Source organism: Oryzias latipes, chromosome 1, assembly GCF_053564925.1.
Source record: "Oryzias latipes strain Hd-rR chromosome 1, Olatipes_Hd-rR_3.1".
NCBI lineage: Eukaryota > Metazoa > Chordata > Actinopteri > Beloniformes > Adrianichthyidae > Oryzias > Oryzias latipes.
Window position 1 is genome coordinate 29,012,044 of NC_136237.1, and position 23,466 is coordinate 29,035,509.

A 23,466-nucleotide genomic window follows, 5' to 3' on the forward strand; every position below is an offset into this window, starting at 1 on the left:
CTCGTGAAAAGCATTGGTCACAATGGTCACAGCTGTTCCAACCCAACCAGTCTTTTCAGGAAATGACATGCAGACATCATCCTGAAAAAATATATATTAGCTGTCATCTATCATTCTGTCTTAGAAGCTGCAGAGATTCAGACAGTCAGGGAAACATATGAAGCTCTCAACAGCTGATTTATTGCACTGTCAAACAACCTCCAAATGAGCACTGATTTGATCGTTGACTGATGAATTGATCCAGCTGTGAAAACAAGGACACACTGAACCAGCCTCTCTATTTACCACCTAACAGCCTTTAAATGATTTGAGTTTGGGAACTCCGAACTTTAAGAGTCAAAGGCAGGTGATAGTAAATTTGATATTTAACATAATGCCTGAGTCAGGTAGCTTTTGCAGGTAGTGTTGCAAACCTTTGAGCTGTATTTCTTTAAATGTCAATAGCCGCGGTTACATGGGCAAAATATTTTGATCGGATCAATGGTCGGGTTAAAATCCAACCGTGCACATGGGCACAGAAAACCTTTTTCCGATTAGAACAAACATTTACATGGGTCACACTTTCGGTCGAAATAAATCATTTGGGCATGCGCAGTAGTGTTGAAAATACCGTAAGCGGAAATGAGTCCTGTTGTAAACAAACTGCTGCCATATGCATTCATGCAGCAGCTCGGTTATATACGAGACCATCTTCCAAACGTGATTTTATTAATGTAATGAATATTATGAAGCGCCTGTTCGCTCATCGTTTTATATTTAATCCGTGTGGTCAGTGCTTTTTTGTGGACGAACGGAGCTGGAAGAAGCCAGTGTTAGGAGAGGCTAACACGGGCTAACAACATTAGCCTTTTGATGGACACAGAATCCAGGACCATGCGGGAAATGCTGCAATCTGCATCTTGGCTGCACGTAAATGTGTGGGAATAACATCAGCCTTTATTTTGTCGGTGCACAACTGGAAACACAAATCCACGTGATTCCACGTGTCCCTCAGTTTCTAAGGATTGAGGGACACTTCTGCTTTGAAAGGTTCGCACACCGTCCCATAGCCGCTGTGTGTGCTGGCGGCCCGAGCTCTGCTCGGACACACACGGTTCTCCTGAAGCCGGCAGCTGCTAACCCAGAGTGGCGGGTCGGCTCGCAGCCCGAATTCTCACACATAACAAAACATAAAACGTAACAAAGCATCCTCCTCCCTCCCCTCAAACACATATTAATAAATCCGGCTACTCTGCTCAGATAGGTTCACTCGGTCCACTGGCACCCGAACGCAGAGCTCGGGTCTAGACGTCAGTGGGCACGAAGCGCTCCTCCCCCGCATCCCCCTCGTTAGGGCTGAAGAGAGGGGAGAGCCAGCAGGGCGAGAGCGGAGCGGCGCTTTGCATGGGGCGTCCGCAGAGCAGCTGGTCGGTCCCGTATGCGCTACGAAGCTTTCTCTGGAGTGAAAAACCGTCTATGCATGACGTAAACAAGAGCAGTAGTGACACACGATCGGAATGAACTGTTTACATGCACAACGATCCGATAAACAATCGGCATAACCCACCTATCTCGATCGGAAAGAAATTTTGATTCAAACGAGTCTGATCGGGGCAGACTATTCCGAACGGCGCGTTTACATGACGCATTTTCCTTCCGATCAGGCGTTCTTTCCGATTACTTTTGCCCATGTAAACGCGTCTAATTATAAAAGGAAACAGTTCCTGTATAGTATGGTTTAATGTGAAAATATGTTCTACCGTAATTCTAATCAATGATTATTACATATTGGTCACCGTTACTGTTTACTGAAATCATGAGTGAATGTTCTCTGGAAATAATCAATCATTAAAAGCCACTTGATTATGTAACTTGAAAAGAATCTATTTGATCAGAAACTGATTCCGAAAACTATGTAAAACTATAAATGAATTAACTCAGTAGGTGTGGGATTACATAAGCTCCCTTCTTCCCATTCCCTTTCAAGCAATAAATCAAGCTCTACATGACTTAAGTCAATGATCACTATATTTAAAGAAGCAAATGTGACTTTCCTCTGTCTTTGTTTTTTTTCATCAATGCATAATAATAATTTCTGTAATGAGTGTGATGAATCTGTGTAATTTTTCACTGTATTGCAATCAAAGTATCAAACATGACACTGTCATTTTGTCAGAATACACTATTTTGATAACATTTGCAATCTGCCTATATTCCATTTTTGAGGAATTTACATAGTTAATAAAAAATAAAAGAAAGCAAGGCATGGAAGGTATTTGTAAAACACTTTGTGAGAATTTTAATAATGTGTTTGTAAAACCTTGGCCTATGAAATACGTGCTGTGCCTAACAAAAATTTTGGGTCATTCTGGGAACAGCATAACAGGGACTACTGGGCATTTGGGTTAAGTGCGCCCCTGAGCTGGTCAACTTCATTTCCAATGCAGCGATGGGGTCAGGTCCCTGCTGTGGGTTATGATCTTAATTATGCATGGCCCATCTGGTCCAGGTGGGCAGCTGCAAGAGGCTGGAACTGATAGAGTGACATGATGAATCATGTCAATAGCAGGTCAACGTGAACAAAGTGATTCCAACAGTGGCCGATGCTATCCGACAGCAGGAATCCCGCAGCCTCATGGAATCCACTAATAAGTTGTCCATCTAGTCGTGAAAGAGTAGATATTAGAAGAGTGCAGAATGAATAATTAATAAATGAATAGATGGACAAATAAGAGTCTAAGCCATTTTATTAGTCCAGCGTGACCAAACATTGTGTGAGCTGCATATTAAGATGATTACTCTAAAAATTTATGAGGACACCATCAACAGTGCACGACTTCAGTTTGCTGTTCTTCCACTGCTTTGCTAACAAATTAAGATTTAGTCGTAGGTCAAGATTTGTAGACTTGACTCTAGCAGAAAAGAGATACTAAATCATTCAAAACACTCGAAGCAGTTTAACACCAAGCACAATACATTCATTTACACAGTTGAGCACAAAGACAGTAGAGAACAGGAGAGAGTTTGAAAATTCTTCCTCATCATAGGATTGAGCCCCCTCATTGTCTGCTGGTAAGGACTACACTCTGCATTACAGTCAAGGGCAATGTCTTAAAACGAGTTGTCCGGTAAATATACAGCTGTTGACAGTTGACCCCCCCCCCGTCAGCTGTCAGCATTTCAGTAAAAAAGAAAAAAACAAAAATGACTTGTTTCTCAGACAGTGGACACTAATTTTATTTAAACACTGCTGGATATTCGCTGTGTATTTACTAGGGTAGCAGTTTTAAAAAAAAAGGGTAAAATATGAGTTACATTTTTATTTTTTTTATTTAGTTTTTAGTTTTTCTGTAATTGTACCACTAGTTGACTTTCCCATGTTGTATTGTATTATTTTATTTTCCTCTTAACATTTATACTGGCCACTGATATAAGCCATTAAAGCAAGATAAGAATATATATATATATATATATATATATATATATATATATATATATATATATATATATATATATATATATATATATATATGTAATTATTTATTTATTTTTTTATTTTGGAGTTTAATCCACAAAAAAAGACACCAAACTGCATCTTCGCTTTCCATGGCTTCAAAGCTAAAGTTGAAAGCTGAAAATTTAAACTGGCCCTGACCGGTTATCAATAGATCTTTGGGGGTCAAGAATCACCACATAAAGAGAGTTGCCAAAGTTTCCAGTCAAAAGTTTAAACATTGCTGACTGTCTCTAGACACAGCCATGTGAAACAACATAATTAATATGCAACATAACATTTCCAATACTTGAAATGCAGGAGACCAGAACGGAATGATAATAAAAGACAAGTTCCGCCTGCGAGATACTGAAGGATCCATTCATCTACAGCATGCCAGGGTTTGATGCTACAAAGCATTACCATCTGTGTCAATAATTAAAGTCACCGCTTATAGAGCGAACATGTTTTTCTGTTCCTGCTGTTTGAGTTTGGGGAAAACCTTTAGGTATCGAACTGACAACCTGATTGACATTCACATTTTTTTTTGTAATTAAAATTTTTTCATATAAAATACATATTTGTCCAATATTTAAACAAAAGGAAAACTATGACAACTATGGCACATGGTTGGGTAATAGAGATGATTCACTTGCAGTTAGTTGTATTAGAACTTTAAACCAAAAAAGAGATTTTGAAGTCTTCTGTCATGCATAAATGAACAGCAGAGAAGACAAAAATCCCTATAATGCATGCTACGCTTTAGGAATTATGGTTTACATTGCTTTCAATAGAGGTATTTCCCTGAAATTGGAAACAAGTACATTTTGTAAATTGCCATGAATCAACGTTCACAATTTCTCACCAGTGTGCTCCAAGCACCATTTTTTTTATCTATAGTTAAAAACAGAATCATTATTTAGAGTTTATTATTTTAAATACACAGCCTGGCCCCACCTTTCTGTGTCGTATAGTTTAACATATGAGCCATACCTGATACTGTAAAAACTGAAGTCCAAAAACCAGAATGACCTGGAATTTATCAACATTTTTTTTAGGCTTCAAATATTTAGAACATATAGTTTCTACTTTTAATGCAACACAAATGTTTTATTAGTGCGCACAATGGAGTGTTAAAATTTAACCAAGCGACTTATTGCATTGATTTAACACTCCACATGTAGCATGCACATACATACACCAACAAAACCTTAGACACAGCACCACAAAGACAAGGACCCTTATAGGTTTGAGTGCTTGATTACAGTGTTTTGTTGCAGAGTTGCTGTCAGTATAATTTTATCAAGTGTTTAAAATGTTAACCTAACTTAACCCGGTTGCTTTATGCGTTAGCTAACAGCGTTTTAACTAATTTCACTGGTCCAATTGCAATTTTGATGAAAACAGCATTGCCAAAGACAGGTGTTTGTTATTGTGTGACACGCTTCTTCGCTGTGATCAGTGCGACACATTTGGATCATGCTGAGACAATTCATATGACATTTTTGATCTGTTTGAGCAGCTTTTGCTTGGGAAAACACCACACCTGGGGCAACGGATTCTGTTTACAGAATATTTGCTAGTTTGACAATCTGCGAGGAATAAATGCCAGCTGGTAGAAAAAAGGATTTTCCGCTAGGCCTCCCAAGAAAGATGGCTGAGAAGACTTATCAAAGCCATTTGTGAAGGGAAAAGGGAGCTGTCAGAAGCTATGCTTGGCTTTCTTGTGGAAGTAGTTGCGCTATCAATGAGTGTGCATTTTGCATGCAACATTATGAGTTCACAAATTTGCAGGTGGCTCAACTTTCAAGTAATCCCTTTAACAATTAGTTTTGCTTGGCAAAATGCAGTGATGTTTTAAAGTCCATCAAGTGTAAAAAAAAAAAAAAAGTTTCAACAAATTAGGACAAAATGTTTGTAAAAATAAATAACAATAATAATAATAATAATAATAATAATAATAATAATAATAAATAAATAAATAAATAAAGGAAAGAAATAAAGTTGTCAAAAAATGAAGAATTTAGAATTGGATAATGATAATTAAAAATGGAATATTTAAATGTGTTATTTATCATAAGCTTATTCTACAAACATGGGAAAATGAAAAAAAAAAGATCAACATTACATAAGGAATTTCAATTTAATAAAGGAAAGTATTTTTTAAAAAAAAGTGTTAGGTGTTGGTATTTTACTCTTCACTGAGTAATCTCTAGGTAATAAGAGATAAAGGAATAAAAGCAAAAGTATCAAGGTTAAATAAATCTAGAATTGTATAAACAAACTCATATTTAGTAATTTTACGGCATTTTATTTAATTATTTCTACTCTAAATTTCCAGATTTGACCCCAAAAGGGTAAACGCAGGTTAGAAAATATGGAATGAATGATATGGGATTGTTTTATGTTTAAATTTTAAAGATCAATTTTTGAAATCCTCAATAAAAGAACATGGTTCAGATTCTTGACACAATACAATCATTAGCTTGATAATATACAGCAAAGTATGTGCTTTGCATTAATCCGCCTTGACTGCATGTACAGTATATATTTGCTTTGGTGTGGTAAGGTAATAGAGTAGGTGGGGGTAGAGTGGTGATGTTGATGTAAAGTTGCATTTCAGTGTGATGGACTTGTGCTTGGGTAGGGCCTGTTTTTTGGAAACTTCAACCACCCCCGGCAGCGTTGATAATGAATTTTGGCGTCATCTTGTTGTTCATATATCATGCAAGCAATTACCATCAAGGTCAGTCATCAGTAAAGGGGAAGCAGAGCGTCAGTGTACATCATCACCTGTGAAGCTGACAATAGATGAGCAGCAGGGAAGATTTTGGCATCAGTCTTATTATCCACAATTTCACAGAATCCATCTTGAGGAACATAATGTTCAATTTTGCCACAAATATTAACACAATGGTTCTTTACCCTTGACTGTAAACCTTTTGATGTAAAATATAGCAAAACATTTACACTATCAACAGAATTCTACTGTTTTCCTTTTGCAAAGTATCATACTGTGGACTGCAATATCAATTGGGAGAAAATCTGAGAGTATTTTGCTGTTTTATGTTGTACTGTTTCATGCTGTAAAATGCAACACCATATATCATGTGATATTAAAGAACTTCCCGTAAACAACTGAGCATTATGGGAAAATAAGGGAGTGCATAACTTAATTTAAAAATCAACTGCTCAAAATCATTCTGGAAAAGTTTCAGTCATGTGTCTTTTTTCTGGAAATAGCAGAATGAATTATGCGAGTTAAATAAAAAATGTGGTTGATGTCCAGTGCTGTTCTAATTTAGTGGAACTTGTTCACAGACAAGACATTGATGTCTGCCATTGGTTGGGCCTCCTGAACTTGATGGTGCCTGGAGTCGTGCGCTGTGTGGAACACAGATAACCATAATTCTGTGTACCTGCTGGTATGACCAAGGTGAAAGTTCCTATCATCTTTATGGTCGGTCAACATACATAATAATAGAATTTCAAAAAGCTGTGAGGAATCGTACAATACGAAAAGAATCAACTGTAGAATCCTGTAAGTTACTGTAAAATAATTTACAGCAAACACTTTTTTGCTCATTTTCAAAGAAAAAAAAACAACTTTTTTAAAGAACATTTTGGAGAATCAAACTACAGAGAAAAAGCTGAGGAAAAAAAAGAAACATGGTCGTTATAAATTGTACTTTCACCGTAAGCCATAAATAGTTTTAATGAAGACAAAACAGCTTTGAGCGTCTGATTCTCTGAACGGCGCCAATATAAACATTAGTCTAAAAAAAAGATTGAAAATAAACCAAGACAGAAATTAGACTGAGCCATCAAGTCAATAAGTCCTGCTATGAAATCCATCAAACAACAGTTCAGATGGTGCTCGGACCACTTCCGACACAATTTATGAATGCACCCTGAGGTAAACAATCAGATGACTTCTGAAACTATCAATTATTGACCCACGTTTGTTTTAACTTTGTAAACTCTGTCTGGTTCTTATCTGCAAAAGGACTACTGTGAATTGCTGGCAGTAGAAAAAAAAATAACAGTTTGTCCTCTACGATGGTATGCACTCTCCCCTGATGCATTCCTCTGATTGCTGGTGTTTCTGTCCTTGCAGATAAAATAATGGTGTCACCTGTGGCTGTGAGCATCGTCAGCATTGGCTTTGGTGAAGTGTGACCACACTTTTTAGGATTTGATTTTCTCTGCAGCTGCCACTAAAGCCTGGTGTCTGCGTGTGAGAGCTGCGGGGATGACGGGAGAGCTGTCACTGCCGCTCAGACACAGGCATTGACCGAACAATCACTCCCTTCGGTAAAAAGGAAGCTGCGTTAGAAATGGCTGTCTTAAATAAGAGATGGAGCTATGTTTGTTTTGTTTTGTTTTTTTCTTTTTGGAGCATCACAGAGGAAACTTAATAATTGATTATCCTACTGGTTGTCAGGTCTTTCCTGTTTAATACCACTTAACAGCTTATTCAATGATGTTTTGTTTTTTTTCATCTAAATTATCAAACCGTACATAAAAGATAAATCACAAAACTATGTTACATTTGATTATTCGAATGTTTTATCAGCAGCTTATGCAGAAAAGTAAAGAGACTTGCAAATATAATCACAACCTGACTTAAAAATGTCAAAGAATTATCCAATTTTTGCAAAACAGCAAATACATGTTTTTTCTGTTCACCCATCATTCAATCCTAAAACATCTTCTTTTATACATGATCCATTAAAATGACAGCTAAGACTTTATAAGGGAATATCTTTGTACAGCTAATTGTGTTACCCCTCTCCTCCCTATTTAGACAAAAAAAAAAAAACATAAACACAATTCTCTGTATTCAGTGCATCTTTAACAAATAACCATATTATTCAGAGTCAAGGAAGAAATGTTTGGTTTGAATCTAAATTCCACAAACTTTTTCTATTACTCTTTAATTTACCACCTGTAAAGTAAATGTACATGTGTTCTTTCCAGATGTTGCAGCAGGAGCACAAAAAACAGGGCATTTTATTTTAAGAATAAATCTACAAGTGTTTCAGACGTTTGCGTCAGAGACGTTCTCTGTTTACTGCGTTCTGCTCTGCTTCATCCCAACATGAGAGACTGTTTGTGGATGCATGAAGGATGCATGCATTGGCTTGCTTGGTATTGGATAACGCAATAAGCCAGATTCATCAGGCCCATAAAATGTGAGGGGTATGTGGCTCCAGAGAACTGCATTATGAAAATGGGTATTGTGGTTCTCAATGGAATTTTTGAGTCATTTGACAGCTGATAGAGAAAAAAAATCAGGATTAGTTTGATGCGGAGCAAAGAAGTTAATGGCAGAACGCAAAGTACAAATTGGTATGGAGAGAGAGAAGAAAAATAATAAAAAAAAAAAAAAAAGAGGAACTTGGATTTAAAAAAATGTGTAAAAAAAAATCAACAACACATGGCAACCTGTAAAATGTGGGCAAATATTCAACAACTTCTTTAAACCACAACTATAATTGTGCTTAAAAAGTTAAAAAGAGCTTCGTGCCTCTTTCCCAACAGAGAAAACTTTGCTTTGACCATAGCTGGAAGCTGCTCTGAATTAAATGAATGCCAACTCTCTTCAAACACCCCAAATACACGGGATAGATGTAGTTCATCGGCTGAATCCACTCCAAAGGACAAGCCAGCTCAAAATAATAACCAACTTCTTCTCAAATTTTTCAAAGTTTACATATAATATAGTTACATCATTTATAAAAGTTACACTAAATAACTCATTGTCTAAATGATTAACATGGCTCTTATTTGAATGAACATTTTAGATCTTGAGATATTTTTCATCAAACCAGAAACCCCAGTATCAACCAAACCTGTTTATACCTGAAAACTATTGAGTGTTTATTAATTAAATACAGCATATACCACTAGTGTGGAAAATGCTAAATCCAAAAGTAGAAATATGATTAAAACTCAAGGTGTGCAAAAATAAAGTAATAAAATAAATTGATGCTGGGTTGTATTAATCATGAACTTAAGCAAGTTTTTCTTTTTTGTCTTCTTTTTAGTTTATGTTAAATGCACTAAAATCTAAAACAGACATTTTACTTAGCAAACCACGTTAGGAGATTTTTCGTCATAATTTGTTAGAATATCTGCAGCACAAGTGTTCATACTCCTGCTCCTTACCAGCTTCTCTTACAACAAACCATTGTTGAAACTTTGTGATGGCATTGGATGGATCCTTTCCATCTTCTGCATAACCACCCTGCTCCCTTAAAGTCCCCTATGAGAATTTTTCTTTTTATAAAAACGCTCCAAGTGGTGTTTTTATTATGATTATGAAGTTTTTGACCCAAAATCTCAACCCAAATGTCTTAAAAAGCCACATTTCATGTTCAGCTGAAGCCTCTGTTCCCAAAATCTCCTCTACATGGGTATGGTCATTGGTGCTGAGGTGGGTAGCCCTGCCCTTGATTCCGCCTTGCTCCCCCCGCATGAGTAAAGAGCTTGACGGGGGGGGGGGGGGGGGGGGGGGGCACAAGGGCAAGGCAAGGCACGTTTACATGTATAGCACAATTCGTACACAAAGTAATTCAAGGTGCTTCACAAAACAGAAAAATGCATTAAAATCACAATACATCATAGAAATAATCAACGTAAAATTTACTTTAAAAGAAAAGAAAAAAAATGAAAATTGATTTAAAAATAAAGGAAGGAAAGGAAAGAAAAGTGCAGATAGGACCTTTCAGTCATATACACGGCTAAACAGAAATGTTTTAAGTGTAGATTTGAACATGAACACAGAAGAGGCCTGTCTTACGACTTCAGGGAGGCTGTTCCAGATTTTAGCTGCAGAATATTGAAACGCTGATTCCCCTTGTTTAGTTCTGACTCTGGGCATCAACAGGAGGCCGGCCCCTGTGGTCCTCAGAGTACGAGATGGTTCATATGGCACTAACATGTCAGAGATGTACTTTGGTGCTCGGCCATGGAGAGACTTGTACACAAGCAAAGCTGCTTTGAAGTCTATTCTTTGAGGTACAGGGAGCCAGTGCAAAGACCTGAGCACAGGACTAATGTGATCATACTTCCTGGTTCTGGTCAGGACTCGAGCAGCAGCATTCTGGATCTACTTAAGCTGTTTTACAGCGACTGACAATCTGTCTCTTTAGCCATAAAGAAATGGTGAAAAGTGACATATTTTTGGTTCCAAATTGACACTTTTTGAACAATGTGTGGAATGACAAAATGAGTGTTTGTAACCAGACCCTCCTGTTTAATAAAACTACACACGAGAAAGAACTTTGACACTCTATTGCAGACCGATGGAGCTGGAGTGATGGCCATCACTATGCCAGTCCTCAAAAGAGGCGAGCTGGCAACTAGACAGAGATCCGCTGGGGGATGGCTCCCCATCCCCCAGCGGATCTCTGTCTAGTTCCATCCCTTTATGATATTTTTCTTAATAACAATAATAAAAAAAGGTCCCCTGATTCTTGTTTTTATTTTTACCCCTTTCTGGTTAATGCGGGGAAGCAAGCCTTCAAACTCGGTGAGAGAAAGAACACAAAAGCGGAGAAGACATTTGGGACTATTTCAATTTTAAATATGTGTGGCCAACAACAAAACCCAGTTTTTTGAGGCACTTTAAATGGGTGCGGGGAATGCAGCAATGTGCCATCTTCTCTTCTACTGCACCTGAACTTGTGCACGCTGGAGGGGACAGATCAGGGAGCTTGTGCAATGTGAATGCGCTCCTGGGCCGTTGTGATATCACAATGGCTCATTCATTCAAACCGAGCATGTTTGTGACAGTTTGATTGACAGCAATTTATAAGTAGATGGACAGTTTTTTATAATAAAAATGCCACACGTACATGTCAGAATGATTTTATCGAAGGGGGATTTTAAATGTATGAGCAAATACTGCATCAATTAACTTGATCACTATCATTTGACTTGGAAGCTGTATTAGAAACAATGAACAGAGTAAAAATGGGGCTACGAGACATAAAATTGGATTTTCTGCTATTGTTTTGTAGCCGTGTTCACGATAAGGGACTTTGCTTCTTAACCCTTCAACTGGCCAAATGGTCAAGCACATTATGAAAGCATGCTTTTAAAAAGATTAATTGGGTGTATTACTTACCCAAGGCACTAAGCAATAGAAAAAATCCATGTATTTCATTGATTTTTTTTACCTAGGCGGGTTGTTAAAGAATTTAAAAAGTATTAGTCAGCATTTTGGAGTTCCTCCTACAATTGATTTCCAGATGTCTATCCAGCATAATCCTACAGCAAACAAATGACTCACAACCTGTTTGTTAATTATTTTTTAAATGAATTGAACTGCGAATTTGTATATATATATATATATATATATATATACATACACATATATACACATATATATACACATATATATATATATACACGGTGGTTGGAACCAAAAATCTCCGCTGTGGTCCGCTTGTGAGCCAGTTTCTTTGTAGCGCTTGGTGATTTTTGTGACTGCACTTGGGGACACTTTCAAAGTTTTCCCAATTTTTCAAACTGACTGACCTTCATTTCTTAAAGTGATGATGGCTACTCGTTTTTCTGTATTTAGCTGCTTTTTTTCTTGCAATAATAAAATTCTAAGTCTATTCAGTAGGACTATCAGCTGTGTATCCACCTGACTACTGCAAAACACAACTGATCGTCCCAACCCCATTTATAAAAGATATATATATATATATATATATATATATATATATATATATATATATACTGTATATAAAATAAAACATTGGTTTCTAAGATTAAAGGCAAACTACATTTAAGTTTGATTTAAGAGATCCGAATGAAAAGAACACTAATACAGTCAAATCTTTAGTGAATGCAAGCAGGTGGTCAAAAATTAGCTGCTTAGACGGGCAGTTATATTTAGAAAAAAAAGTGTACTACTAAAAAAAAATAGTTTGATCACTAAATGACTGTATGCTGATCCTTATTTAATTCTAATTTCTAGAGAACACACTTCATTTTTTGACAAGGTTTAGACAACATACATCCATTGGGTAAAATAGCTGTTTGAATTTTTTTTAAACTACACTCACCAATCCCATAAAACACAACTCTTGGTCAACAATGTTCAAACAATATATCAAAAAGTTTAAACCTCTAAAACAGTGGTTTAACTCTTAAACTCTTACAATCTGTCACTTTTCTGAAAATATATGACATTGTTTAGAGAAAATTAAAGATATATGCTTTGGAACTGAATATTTTACGAGTACAATGAGTGCCTATTAGGTGTATGTGGGCTATTTGTTGTTAGTGTTGTTGTAGCCTGAGTGTTTCACGGGTGCACAGATTCACTTATAGGCTGACCTCAACTTTTTAGAAGAGTCAAAGCTCTTAGTCTGAAACGGATGGTTTTCTGCATGCTCTCGTCTCCTGTTGGCTGCGTCAAGTCATTACAGTGCACCATGTCATTAGCTGATGGCACACTCATCCATTACAGCTAAGAGGGAATATAGCACAGCTGAGACTGAAGTGATTTCAGTTTCAATCCGTCAAGATCATCTGAAGGTCATTATTTTATATACATGTAGAAAACTGCAATACAATAAGAAAGGAAAGCAGGAAAAGACTTTTTAAAAATACATTCAGGAAGGGATTAGTAGTCAGTGTTGCTAGCAATTCCGTAAAACTATGTAAAACTTTTTTTTGTATTTGTATATATTTATTTATTTTACTACTTCAACATCCAAATTCTTGAAATACAGTGAAGTTCATCTAGTTTAACCCAGATGGGGGAATGATAGCCAGTGTGTCTACTATTACTATGCTTATGTTGTTTCTCTTTCGGCTTTTCCCATCAGGGGTCGCCACAGTGAATGAGTCGCATGGTAAACTTGGCAATGTTTTACGCCGGATGCCCCTTCTGACGCAACCCTCTCAAAGCAACCGGGCTTGGGACCGGCACAGAAGTAGAGAAGGGAACAGGGAGCAGCCCGGAGTTGAACCCTGGTTTCATGGACGGAAGGCGCCGCAAACCAGCACAAGCTAAACCGGCTCCTGATCTTGAAATAACTATCAATCCCACAATTCTCACCATCGCATGATTTTCTACAGAAGTTGTGCAACATGTTGCCTGTGCGGCAGAAATTATTTAGGATTATAATAAAGTCCTGCTGTTTATTTGAACATAGACACTCAGCACTTAGATGTTTAATGTTTATTCATTTGTCTATTGTCCTATACAATGTTCTTGTCTGCATAATACCCTTTGCATACAACCGGACAGACCCTGTTCCCCTGGGAGATAAGACACAGAAAAAGCACCTCTACTCTCCTCTGTATTTTGCAGCTTCTGAGCCTGAGGAGTTGTGAAAGAGGAGCACAGCAAGGGAAGTGCAAAGTAACACAATCTGTCAGAGGACAAAAAAAGAACAACTTCCCCATAGACACTATAGGTGGTTGATAGAATAAAGATGGTAAACATTGTAATAGCATAATGCCGGATGACGACGCAGGTGAGTGCAGGAATGCAGGTAAACAGCAAAAGGAGTACTGTTGTCTGTAAATTGCCACACTCACTTGACAAGATGTAAACTCTTTTAATGAAAGCTTGACAAACTCAAATACAGAAAAGCAAATTTACCAATGAAAGCACTGAAGAGTATGCAAAGGCCCATATTTCATGTCTGATAAATATTTTCTTTCTGCTTCATTCATTCTAGAATCGGTGGGTTTTAATCTTTGGGATAAAGCAACACCTTATACCAGCATCAAAATGGCTTAACCATCAAACATAAACTCTTTGTACTTCATCTTCAAAAAGTTGTAGTTTGAACTGGACAGGCTGATGGAATTCAGTACCTTCTTAGTGTGTGTGGTTTTTTTTTCCCTTCATGGTTTACGTAGCCAAGCAGAGGGAGTTAAATTCTCAAAATGTCAAGATCTGTTTTTTTCCCTTCCGTATTTTCTTGCCCTTGTGAACTTTTTCAAACGCCTCTCCCAAACCCTGTGAGGTTTTACCAACCCCCACCACCACCACCACACACACACACCTCCAATGTGCCCAAATGACACAACAAAGAAGACAAAGTAAGAAAATATGGCCTTATTTACCTGAAGTTCAAAAAGCAACATTATAAACCAGCTTTTGAGCAATAATGTTGGAAATCAACCTTTTGCATTGATCATTTTCCCATTATTCTAAAAGCTGTTTACCTGTGTTTCAGACAGCCAAAAGTCATGCTGTGTAAAAGGAATAAGTGCTAAGAGAGTCATAAGGAGTTCCCAGTGACAGATGTTAAAGCCAATGTTAAGTTGCTAAATGCACTATGGGGGCATAACAGACTAAAGCACTGCTAAAGCCATTTTCTTTCACATAATTGCAATTAGATACAAGATATCCAGTCTATAACCAAAATAGCCCCTGGTACCAAAGAAATCGGATTTGTGCTGCTTTTTGTTAAATGTAAAATCGTCTTGTAGAAATTATGCTATTTCAGTTCCTCTCTCTGTAGGGAAGATTCAACTTAAACCTGGCAAGTTTACTGTGAATCATAGTATTGAACATGCTGGTTTTTTCTCTAATGTTAATAAAGCAAAGCGGAATAACTTAGAAACTCAAAATACTAAGTTAGAATTGTATTTTATGATAAAATTATCTTTTTAAGATTGTAATCGCAGAAAATAGGCATCCTTAAGCACCCCATAAAAATATTTTTTAAAAAAAAGAGTATAACATCATTTAAATAACATTATTATTTGGATGTTGGCACTAAAGTCCTAACACCAGAGTATAAAGACGAAGAACATTATAAAAAACAGAATACAATTTGGAAGAAGAAAAAAAAGAGGATGGGTATCATTTTGCCTTTGCCAATCTGCTGTTATGTATCCATGTGAACCCCTATTAGTATGACCAAAGGAAAATAACATTGTTCCTTTTCTGCTGATGCATGGAGCGGTGGGGTGACATTATCTCCTATGTTAAATGTCAAGGTTTTGTTCGGCTCTTGCTTGAACTTGAAAATGGCTTGATTAACCTTAAAAACTACAGAATAAATGACTCTTTTCTACTCTTTTATTTCTCTCTGTCTTTTCACTTTTCTTTGATTAGTACAGTTATTTATCAAGGAATTGTTATATTTATTTTATACCTGTATATTTGTTTCTAGTTAAGCTTTAATCTCATTCCAGAAAATATACAAAAAAACAACCTTGGCTCATTATTTTCATCTTGAAAAAATTTCATCTTTCAAAAAAAAAATACATTCTAATATAAACACTTAGGAAAAGGTGACTCTTTTTTATAGCTAAACTCAACATAGCTAAGGTACTATTTTAGTGTATTTGAAAGATTTCTTCAACTTGACCTGACGTTTGAAGCATGTCATTGAGAAAAAGTTTACTAAAAAAAATAATTAAAAAACAAACAAACAATGGTGTGCAAACAAGAAAATCAATGGGCAACTATAAATTCAGTGCAAGACATATTAATATTGCGAGAGAAAAAAAATGAGATTATAGGCTCTGAACTGATCACAGAGAAGTGCAAAAAATATAAAGAAAAACTTACACAGAGACTTTTTTGCCCAATCTTTATGCTAATATTATGTGGCAAGCAATTACATTAGTATTCAAACTGAATAGTCTAGTTGTAATTGAAAATGACATAGGATGCCTGGCTACAGGACAGTTATATCAAATGAGGAATGTCATACTCAAGTCTTGACTCATTATACTCGAGCGTTCAATGTTGACAAGGCCGAACAATGAATACCAATAGCTTCAGATCAATATTTGTAATTGTAGTTCAAAAGACATACGTGATGATGAGTGTTTTTGAATTATATTCACTGGGGGAAAAACAAAAAGGTGTTCATTGTTTTATAAAAACCCCAAAATACGTTAAAGACCAACTCCAATAAAATGTGTTTTTAGTGTATTTTACATTTTCTTTTAGCAGCTTTCTAATAAGGGAGGACATTTAAAACTGCATTTCTGAGTATTTTTTGTATCCACATTGTTGTAAATGAGGAGGAGATGCAAAAATGCAGATGGAAAAAGCTTGTAGTTATTATGTAAAATCTATGATTGGCAGGCCACAAGCTCCTTGCTCCGCTCAATTCGGATACATCTACTTGTTGACAAATAGATCCATGTATGTCTTTGTTTTCCTTGTTCAAGGTGGAATCTGGCTCAAAACTGTACTGCTGGATAGCTCAGACATTTTTCACCAGTTTTGTTGGACGATAAGCAAGTTGGAGTAAAAGTGTAAACTAAGGGTTGATGGGAAATGAAGGTAGAGTCACACAGCGCCAACAACTCAAATTTCTGAAGTTTATATATATATATATATATATATATATATATATATATATATATATATATATATATATATATATATATATATATATATATATATATATATAGTCTAAAAACTGCACAATCATAATTAAAGGACCACTGGGAATCCATAAAAATAGATCAAAAGATAATTGGAGGTTTTTTGAACTGTCTAAGGTTTAGTAGAAATAACGGGGAAAAAAATGCTGTTTTATATTCTGCATACTTTAAAGATAATATAGGAAACTAAAATTTCACAGAATTATCAAAACAGTGAGCATGGAAGGGGCAGGTTTGTGTAAGTCTGGGGTTTATTAGAGCTTTAAGTTTTAGCCCAATCCTGTCTTAATATGTACATATCTGAGGCACAGAGAAAAACACAGAACCAGAGAAAAGCAAGGATGAGGAGGGAGAGGATGGTAGGGAGGAGGGAGCAATGTGAACAAGTGAGCGAGCGAGCGATCAAGGGAAAGGGAGCAAGAGGGAGAGAGAGGGAGCTCTCTGAATTGTGAGTGGCTTACGACACTCAGTGAACAGAAGGTGCTTCTGCATGCGCTGTCAGTGGACTGGTCTGCTGCAAGGGATTGCGCGCTCCTTTGCTTCCCACATTTACTGCCCTGCCTGTCTACCAGCACCAGCCTTCAGCAGCCCTTCCAGCTGGGTGGGAAAAAAAGAAAAAAAACAAGCAAGGGAATGAAGAAAATCTGCAAGCCACAGGAGATGCAAATCACCTCTGAACTGGCATGAGGAACTGAGAAGACGAGGAATGATATTCAACAAGAAAATATTTTTTGCTCTTTTTTAATATTTCTTTTCTTGCATCCATCACTGAAAGCACGACTGACGGCTTGAATGGATATAAACCCTACAAGTCAGAGATTTCATCAGGAGATGGACAGAAATGCATGTAAACAGATTTGCTTCAAACTTATGCTGTGAGGAGCAAGACCGATAATAAGAAAGCTTTTCCGAGGTCTTTTTTTCCCTCTCTCTTTCTGGCTGTCTCGTCTTCCCTGTGATCATTGCAGCAGAGGACTGCGGAGGAGCTAAAGAGACAGAGCCCATGCACGCATACAGGGGAACTTGCACTTCCTATCATCTCGCTGAAAGCTACTTGGATTCCTTCTCTATCTGGCTCTTTCACTTGAAGAAAACTAAGACATTGTACGCTTGCCAAGGATCTGGTGTCCACTGAAAAGGGAAAAAAGGCGGTGGTGGGGGGGGTTGTACCACAGTGGGCTTCTTTTCAGATTTGAACATAATTAGTGTTGGGGTACAATGCAATGAGCTTAATGGAGATCTTTTGAACAGGGGTGAGTAAGAATCGTATTGAGTAAGACCAACAGTTTTATTTTCCGTCCTCCTCCCACTGTCTGGTACCGTAAGCAAAGAGACGTGCTCTTTATTCTTTCAATTGTCATAGCCCACTCTGATGGACTGACAACCAGAATTATATCCCTATGTGCAAAAAAATAGAAGGGGACAATTAATTCTTCTTGTTTAATCAATTAAATATGGTGTAATATTTATGTTCCGATAGAGCAAAACAATATCCAGAGTGGTTCAATGGACATTTTCTCCCCGACATTCCTGGATATTTATGCTAATGGATTTCCTCCTAATTGGACTGTACTTAAAGTGGCCACTGAAGAAGCCCCCTGGGTTAATATTGTTTTCTTTGGGAATTTTTTTAAGAGCCATTCCCTTGGTAGAGGGAGTTTGTCCAAGGCTGTGCCGTTGTGACAGCAAGCTGCTGTATTGCGAGGGGCTCAACCTCACGGAAATTCCCCGCAATCTAAGCAGTGCCATGGGTTTATCGATGAGAGAAAACAACTTGACTGAATTGCGAGAAGGCCAACTAGCTGGTCTGTCACAGTTAACCTGGCTCTATCTGGATCACAACAACATTGACATTGTAGAGGAGGGTGCATTTGACAGGCTACGACGGGTAAAAGAATTAGACCTGAGCAGTAACCGGATTGAGAGTCTGCCAAATGGTACATTTAGACCTCTTCCAAACCTGCGCATCTTGGATCTTTCCTACAACAGACTGCAGGCTCTTGAGCCAGACCTGTTCCATGGCCTTAGAAAGCTCACAAATTTGCATTTGCGCTACAATGGTCTTAAATTTGTGCCAGTACGGATTTTTCAGGACTGCAGGAGCATGCAGTTTCTGGACTTGGGATACAACCAACTGCAGAGCCTTGCACGGAATTCCTTTGCTGGTCTCTTCAAGTTGACTGAATTGCATCTTGAGCACAATGAACTGGTCAAAGTCAACCTAGCCCATTTCCCTCGCCTCATCTCTCTACGTACTCTGTACATGCACAACAATCGTGCCACTATTGTTGTAAACACCCTAGAGTGGATATGGCATTTTTTGGAGAAGATTGATCTGTCAGCCAATGAAATTGAGTACATTGAGTCACACGTTTTTGAGAGCACCCCCAACCTCAAGGTGTTGATGCTCGATTCCAATAGGCTGACCTCTGTGGACCAGCGCGTCCTGGATTCATGGTCTTCACTGGACAGCATTACCCTGGCAGGGAATGACTGGGAATGCAGTCGCAATGTGTGTGCCTTGGCATCTTGGCTGAGTGCCTTCCGAGGCCAGCGTGACAGTTCCCTGTTGTGTTCAAGCCCCGACACTGCACAGGGCGAGGATGTGTTGGATGCCGTCTATGCTTTTCAGCTATGTGAGGATTCCCCAGTAGAGGTAACCACAGCAGGCCTGTATGCCTCAACAAGGGATCAGGCCCAGGGTAGCTCTGTGTTTCTGGGCCAATTCACCCCAAACCCTTACGAGGGAGAGGGTAGTGAGGTGGTCACAAGTTCATTCACTGTCACAGTGGGCCTTGATGACCCAGAGAGCACCATGCAGATCCATAAGGTGGTGACTGGCACCATGGCACTTATTTTCTCCTTTCTCATCATTGTGCTCATGTTGTATGTGGCATGGAAGTGCTTTCCAGCTGGAATAAGGCAACTGAGGCAATGCTTCAGCAATCAGCGGCGTAAGCAGAAGCAAAAGCAAAGCATGCAGCAGATGGCTGCGATATCTACACCGGAATACTATGTTGACTACAAACCTAATCACATTGAAGGAGCACTGGTGATCATCAATGAATACGGGTCTTGCACTTGCCAACAACAACCTTCTCGGGAATGTGAGGTGTGACATTGCTTTTTTGAGTTGCCCTGTGATTACCTGGATACATCCCCTTTGGATACTCTATAGAGAGGATATTGAGAGACAAAATGGGACAACAGGATCTTCTTGACACTTTTTTTTCTATTCACTGTGATGTGGCAGGAATGTGCTTTATTTAGCTGACTATTTTGTGGTGGATTTACAGCTTCTGCTTTCTCCTGCTCTTCTAAAATCACAGGGCATAATGGGCACCTGACTGTCATGTTACTGATACTCTGAGAAAATACACAGAACATGAGGACATTTTCTTGGATGGATATTTGAGCTTTAACGTGTCTTTCTACTTGAGAACAATTCAAAATCGTTGAGACACAAACTGTGGACAGGCAAGAAGATTAAGAAAAAAAAACATATTTGTATTATGGTACATTAAATATTTCACAAGCATTTAAAATATTGAAAACATGTTTAAGTTGAATTGAAAAATGTAAAAATGACAGTCTGTAAAATATGTTAAAAGAAGATGTGCAAGTGTGGACGACAAATGGGGAAAAAAATACCCTATTTCTTTTGTAAACTACAAAAAAAGTTTAAATAAACTGCTATTCACAGTTAACTAATTTTATAAGTGTAAAGCCGGTCACAGAGGGTGAATGGCAGTTGATGCAGTCTTGCAGAGCTTGCGGACTGGAGAGCAATGACTCTGCAGTGTTTTAAAATAAGAAAACAAATGAAGGAATAAGTAAAATATATGAAGACAAAAAAATGAAGACAAATATTGAAAAAAATCAAAGAGACAGAGGGATATCAGCATCTCATCTTCAATGTAAAACTTACAGTTTGAATTCTAGATAAGTTTTAGTCACATTTGTGGGTTTATCATTCATTGTGTTGACTCACCATCACTGTAGTTTCTTTCTCATGGCCTTCTTGTAAACTGATTCAAAAGGATCAAGTTTATTTATTTATTAATTTGTTTTAAACGGGCACATTATCCCTTACTGGCTCACTCATTGTGAAGCATTCACATTAAGAAAAGGGATTGTCAAAGATCTAAAGCTTTGTCTTTCTTTGCCTCTTATCACACTTTGGCTGTCACAGAAAAGTGTTGCCTCATTTACCTGAATCAAGCACACGAAACCAACGACCACGTAGACCATGCACACATAGGTAAAACTATAAATTGAGTAGTATCAGAACCACAGAAAAGATTATCCACCAGCTAGCTTCAAGCAAGATTTGCACATGCACTATTCGCCACTGTGTTTTCCTGTGATGTGAAATGTTTGTTAAATACGAGGCCATTAAGAGGTGTGTGTGTGTATATAATATATATATCTATTATTCTTCCTCTGTTGTTCATTGTGCAAATTAGTGCACTGACAGATGCTGTGTTTCCTGAGTCCTTTGACGTAAACAGTATGCTCTGGGAGAGGAGGGGTGGGGCATTGGTAATGACTGCAGAAAAAGGGAACAGACTGCTCTCTAGTGTGCATATTCTCATACTGTGGCTGCATTTTACATCTTCTGCAACATGTTCTGCAAACTCCTACAACAGTGGAGATTTTCTGATATTTCAGGATCTTTTCTGAAAACAAGGACCTTTTTTTTTTTTTTTGCAGTGTTTTGTGTTCTTTTGCGATAAATTAAGAAAATGTTTACAACTTGTAAGTCAGCCGGAATAAAAATGTTTAAAGCACTCACTGCAAATCATTACAAAATTGATTCCATAATGTTTTCTTCAATTATCTAAAAAGTCCCCCCCAAAAAAATCACAGTTGTATTTTTCTTTACAATATGCAGCAACAAGTGGCATGAACTATAGACATGGTGAAAATGGTTTGCGGTGTTCCATATTAAAATGGCTTGTTGCATATGTTAGAAGTCCTACTCAACCAAAAAACTCTGCAGAGGACTTAAGGGCCCTTAAGAGAAAATAAAAAATAAATTGGCAACTTGGGGGTGTTCCTCACAGTAATTATATGGCACACTCCCTTGGCTCTAAGACTAAATGCTTTTATAAGTTACAGCCAAAAATTAGAATTTTATAAAGATTCATTACAAAAACGATGTCATTTAAAGTGCATTTTGGATCACTAAAGAGTAGATTAATTGTTGTTGTGTGACTAACATCTACTCCATATCTTCTCTCCCCACAGCTTATACGCAATTTGTGAAGGTACAATTTTCATTAAAACACATATTATAATGATAATGAAGAAGAAAAAAGTTTGAATTTTATTATTCGGTTTTAAATGGAAAGAAAACAACTTTTTTTGCTGTATTTGGGTTTTGACAGAAGCCTGATAATTATCTGCAACTAACTACAGCACTGATCATTAACATCAAACAAATATATATGATGGGGTGAAAGATGAAAGTCTAAAACAGGTTAATTAACTCCTTGGAGAGCTTGCACTGTCAGCACACAGTTGAGAAGTGAAAACGACCCATATTTACTCTTTATTTATATGGAAGCATGCTTTAGGCAGCTAAAGTGGCCTCGAGTTGCCATGTATGATTTATGATCCATTTCTTATTTATGGTAGCAAAGGTGTCCTCCTTAACATGGCAGTTAATCATAACATGTCATGTCATGCAAATGCAAATGATTGCTGTAGCCATCATGATGGGGGCGAAGATTTATTTTAACCTCTATGTCTTTACATTCTGTCCTGGATTTCACCTGATGAGTCCCTCTATGCCCCTTCAGCAAGAAGCTGCGGAGCAAATTTGAGGTTGTGAAGCTTCATTTGTATAAATATTAGATGATGCTTGGCACAGAAGCAAGCACAGGCCTAACTATTGATTTCATTTCGGGCTTTTCTTAAACAAGCGAACTGGGTGAAAGGTGATGGAGAAGGACTCTGAATATTTTAAAAGCTTGAAGTCCTAAGGGCTGATATAAAGCACTTTACACTCCTCACTATCCCTACTCATCTTTTACTTCAATCTCCCTCTTCTTGTGCCTGGATGTGTGTGTTTGTGCCACACAGTGAATGAAGAGGAAAAACATCAATTCATCTACCTGACAACAGATCAAATCTCTGTTTGACCTAAGCCTGGTGTGATGATTCCCTGAAAGGGATATGAGCTCTCAGACAGTATCCATTATAAATGCCCTGATTGATGATGCTCTGTGAAAATCAATACGGATGATGGGTAACCAAAATGACCAAAGCAATAATAAATGTATTCATCCGTCTTTCACATTCTCCACTTTCAGACTGAAGTTTTGAAGATGAAATGTTTTATTTATAAAAAAAAAAAAAAAAAGAACTTCAGCGATTTGGAAATGGTGTCACTTTTACATACAGGTTAGGTCACTTTCTCAAACGAAAATAAATACATAAAATGACATTGTCGCTTTGCTTAAGGGTAGTCAGGCAGAGAAGTATCATAGGACACACTTGGAGCTCTTGGCCAACTACAGGATATTATTTAGAGTGCATTTTGTATGCTATAGGTCTGAAAGTATTTTACGTAGCAAAGGTGTGGACAAATAAAAGAT

The 23,466-nt window shown here is 37.5% G+C and overlaps 2 protein-coding genes across 4 annotated transcripts in view; one reads left to right on the forward strand and one right to left on the reverse strand.

Moving 5' to 3' along the window:
- Window positions 1–23,466, reverse strand: part of LOC144981214 (catenin alpha-2) — a 293,319-nt gene that overhangs the window by 101,553 nt on the left and 168,300 nt on the right. The gene's annotated exons all lie outside the window — the stretch shown is intronic.
- Window positions 17,334–21,654, forward strand: LOC144994578 (leucine-rich repeat transmembrane neuronal protein 1-like). The gene has a single exon (XM_078952817.1). The coding sequence runs from the start codon at window positions 18,405–18,407 to the stop codon at window positions 19,980–19,982; it is 1,578 nt and encodes a 525-aa protein (XP_078808943.1). The 5' UTR covers window positions 17,334–18,404; the 3' UTR covers window positions 19,983–21,654.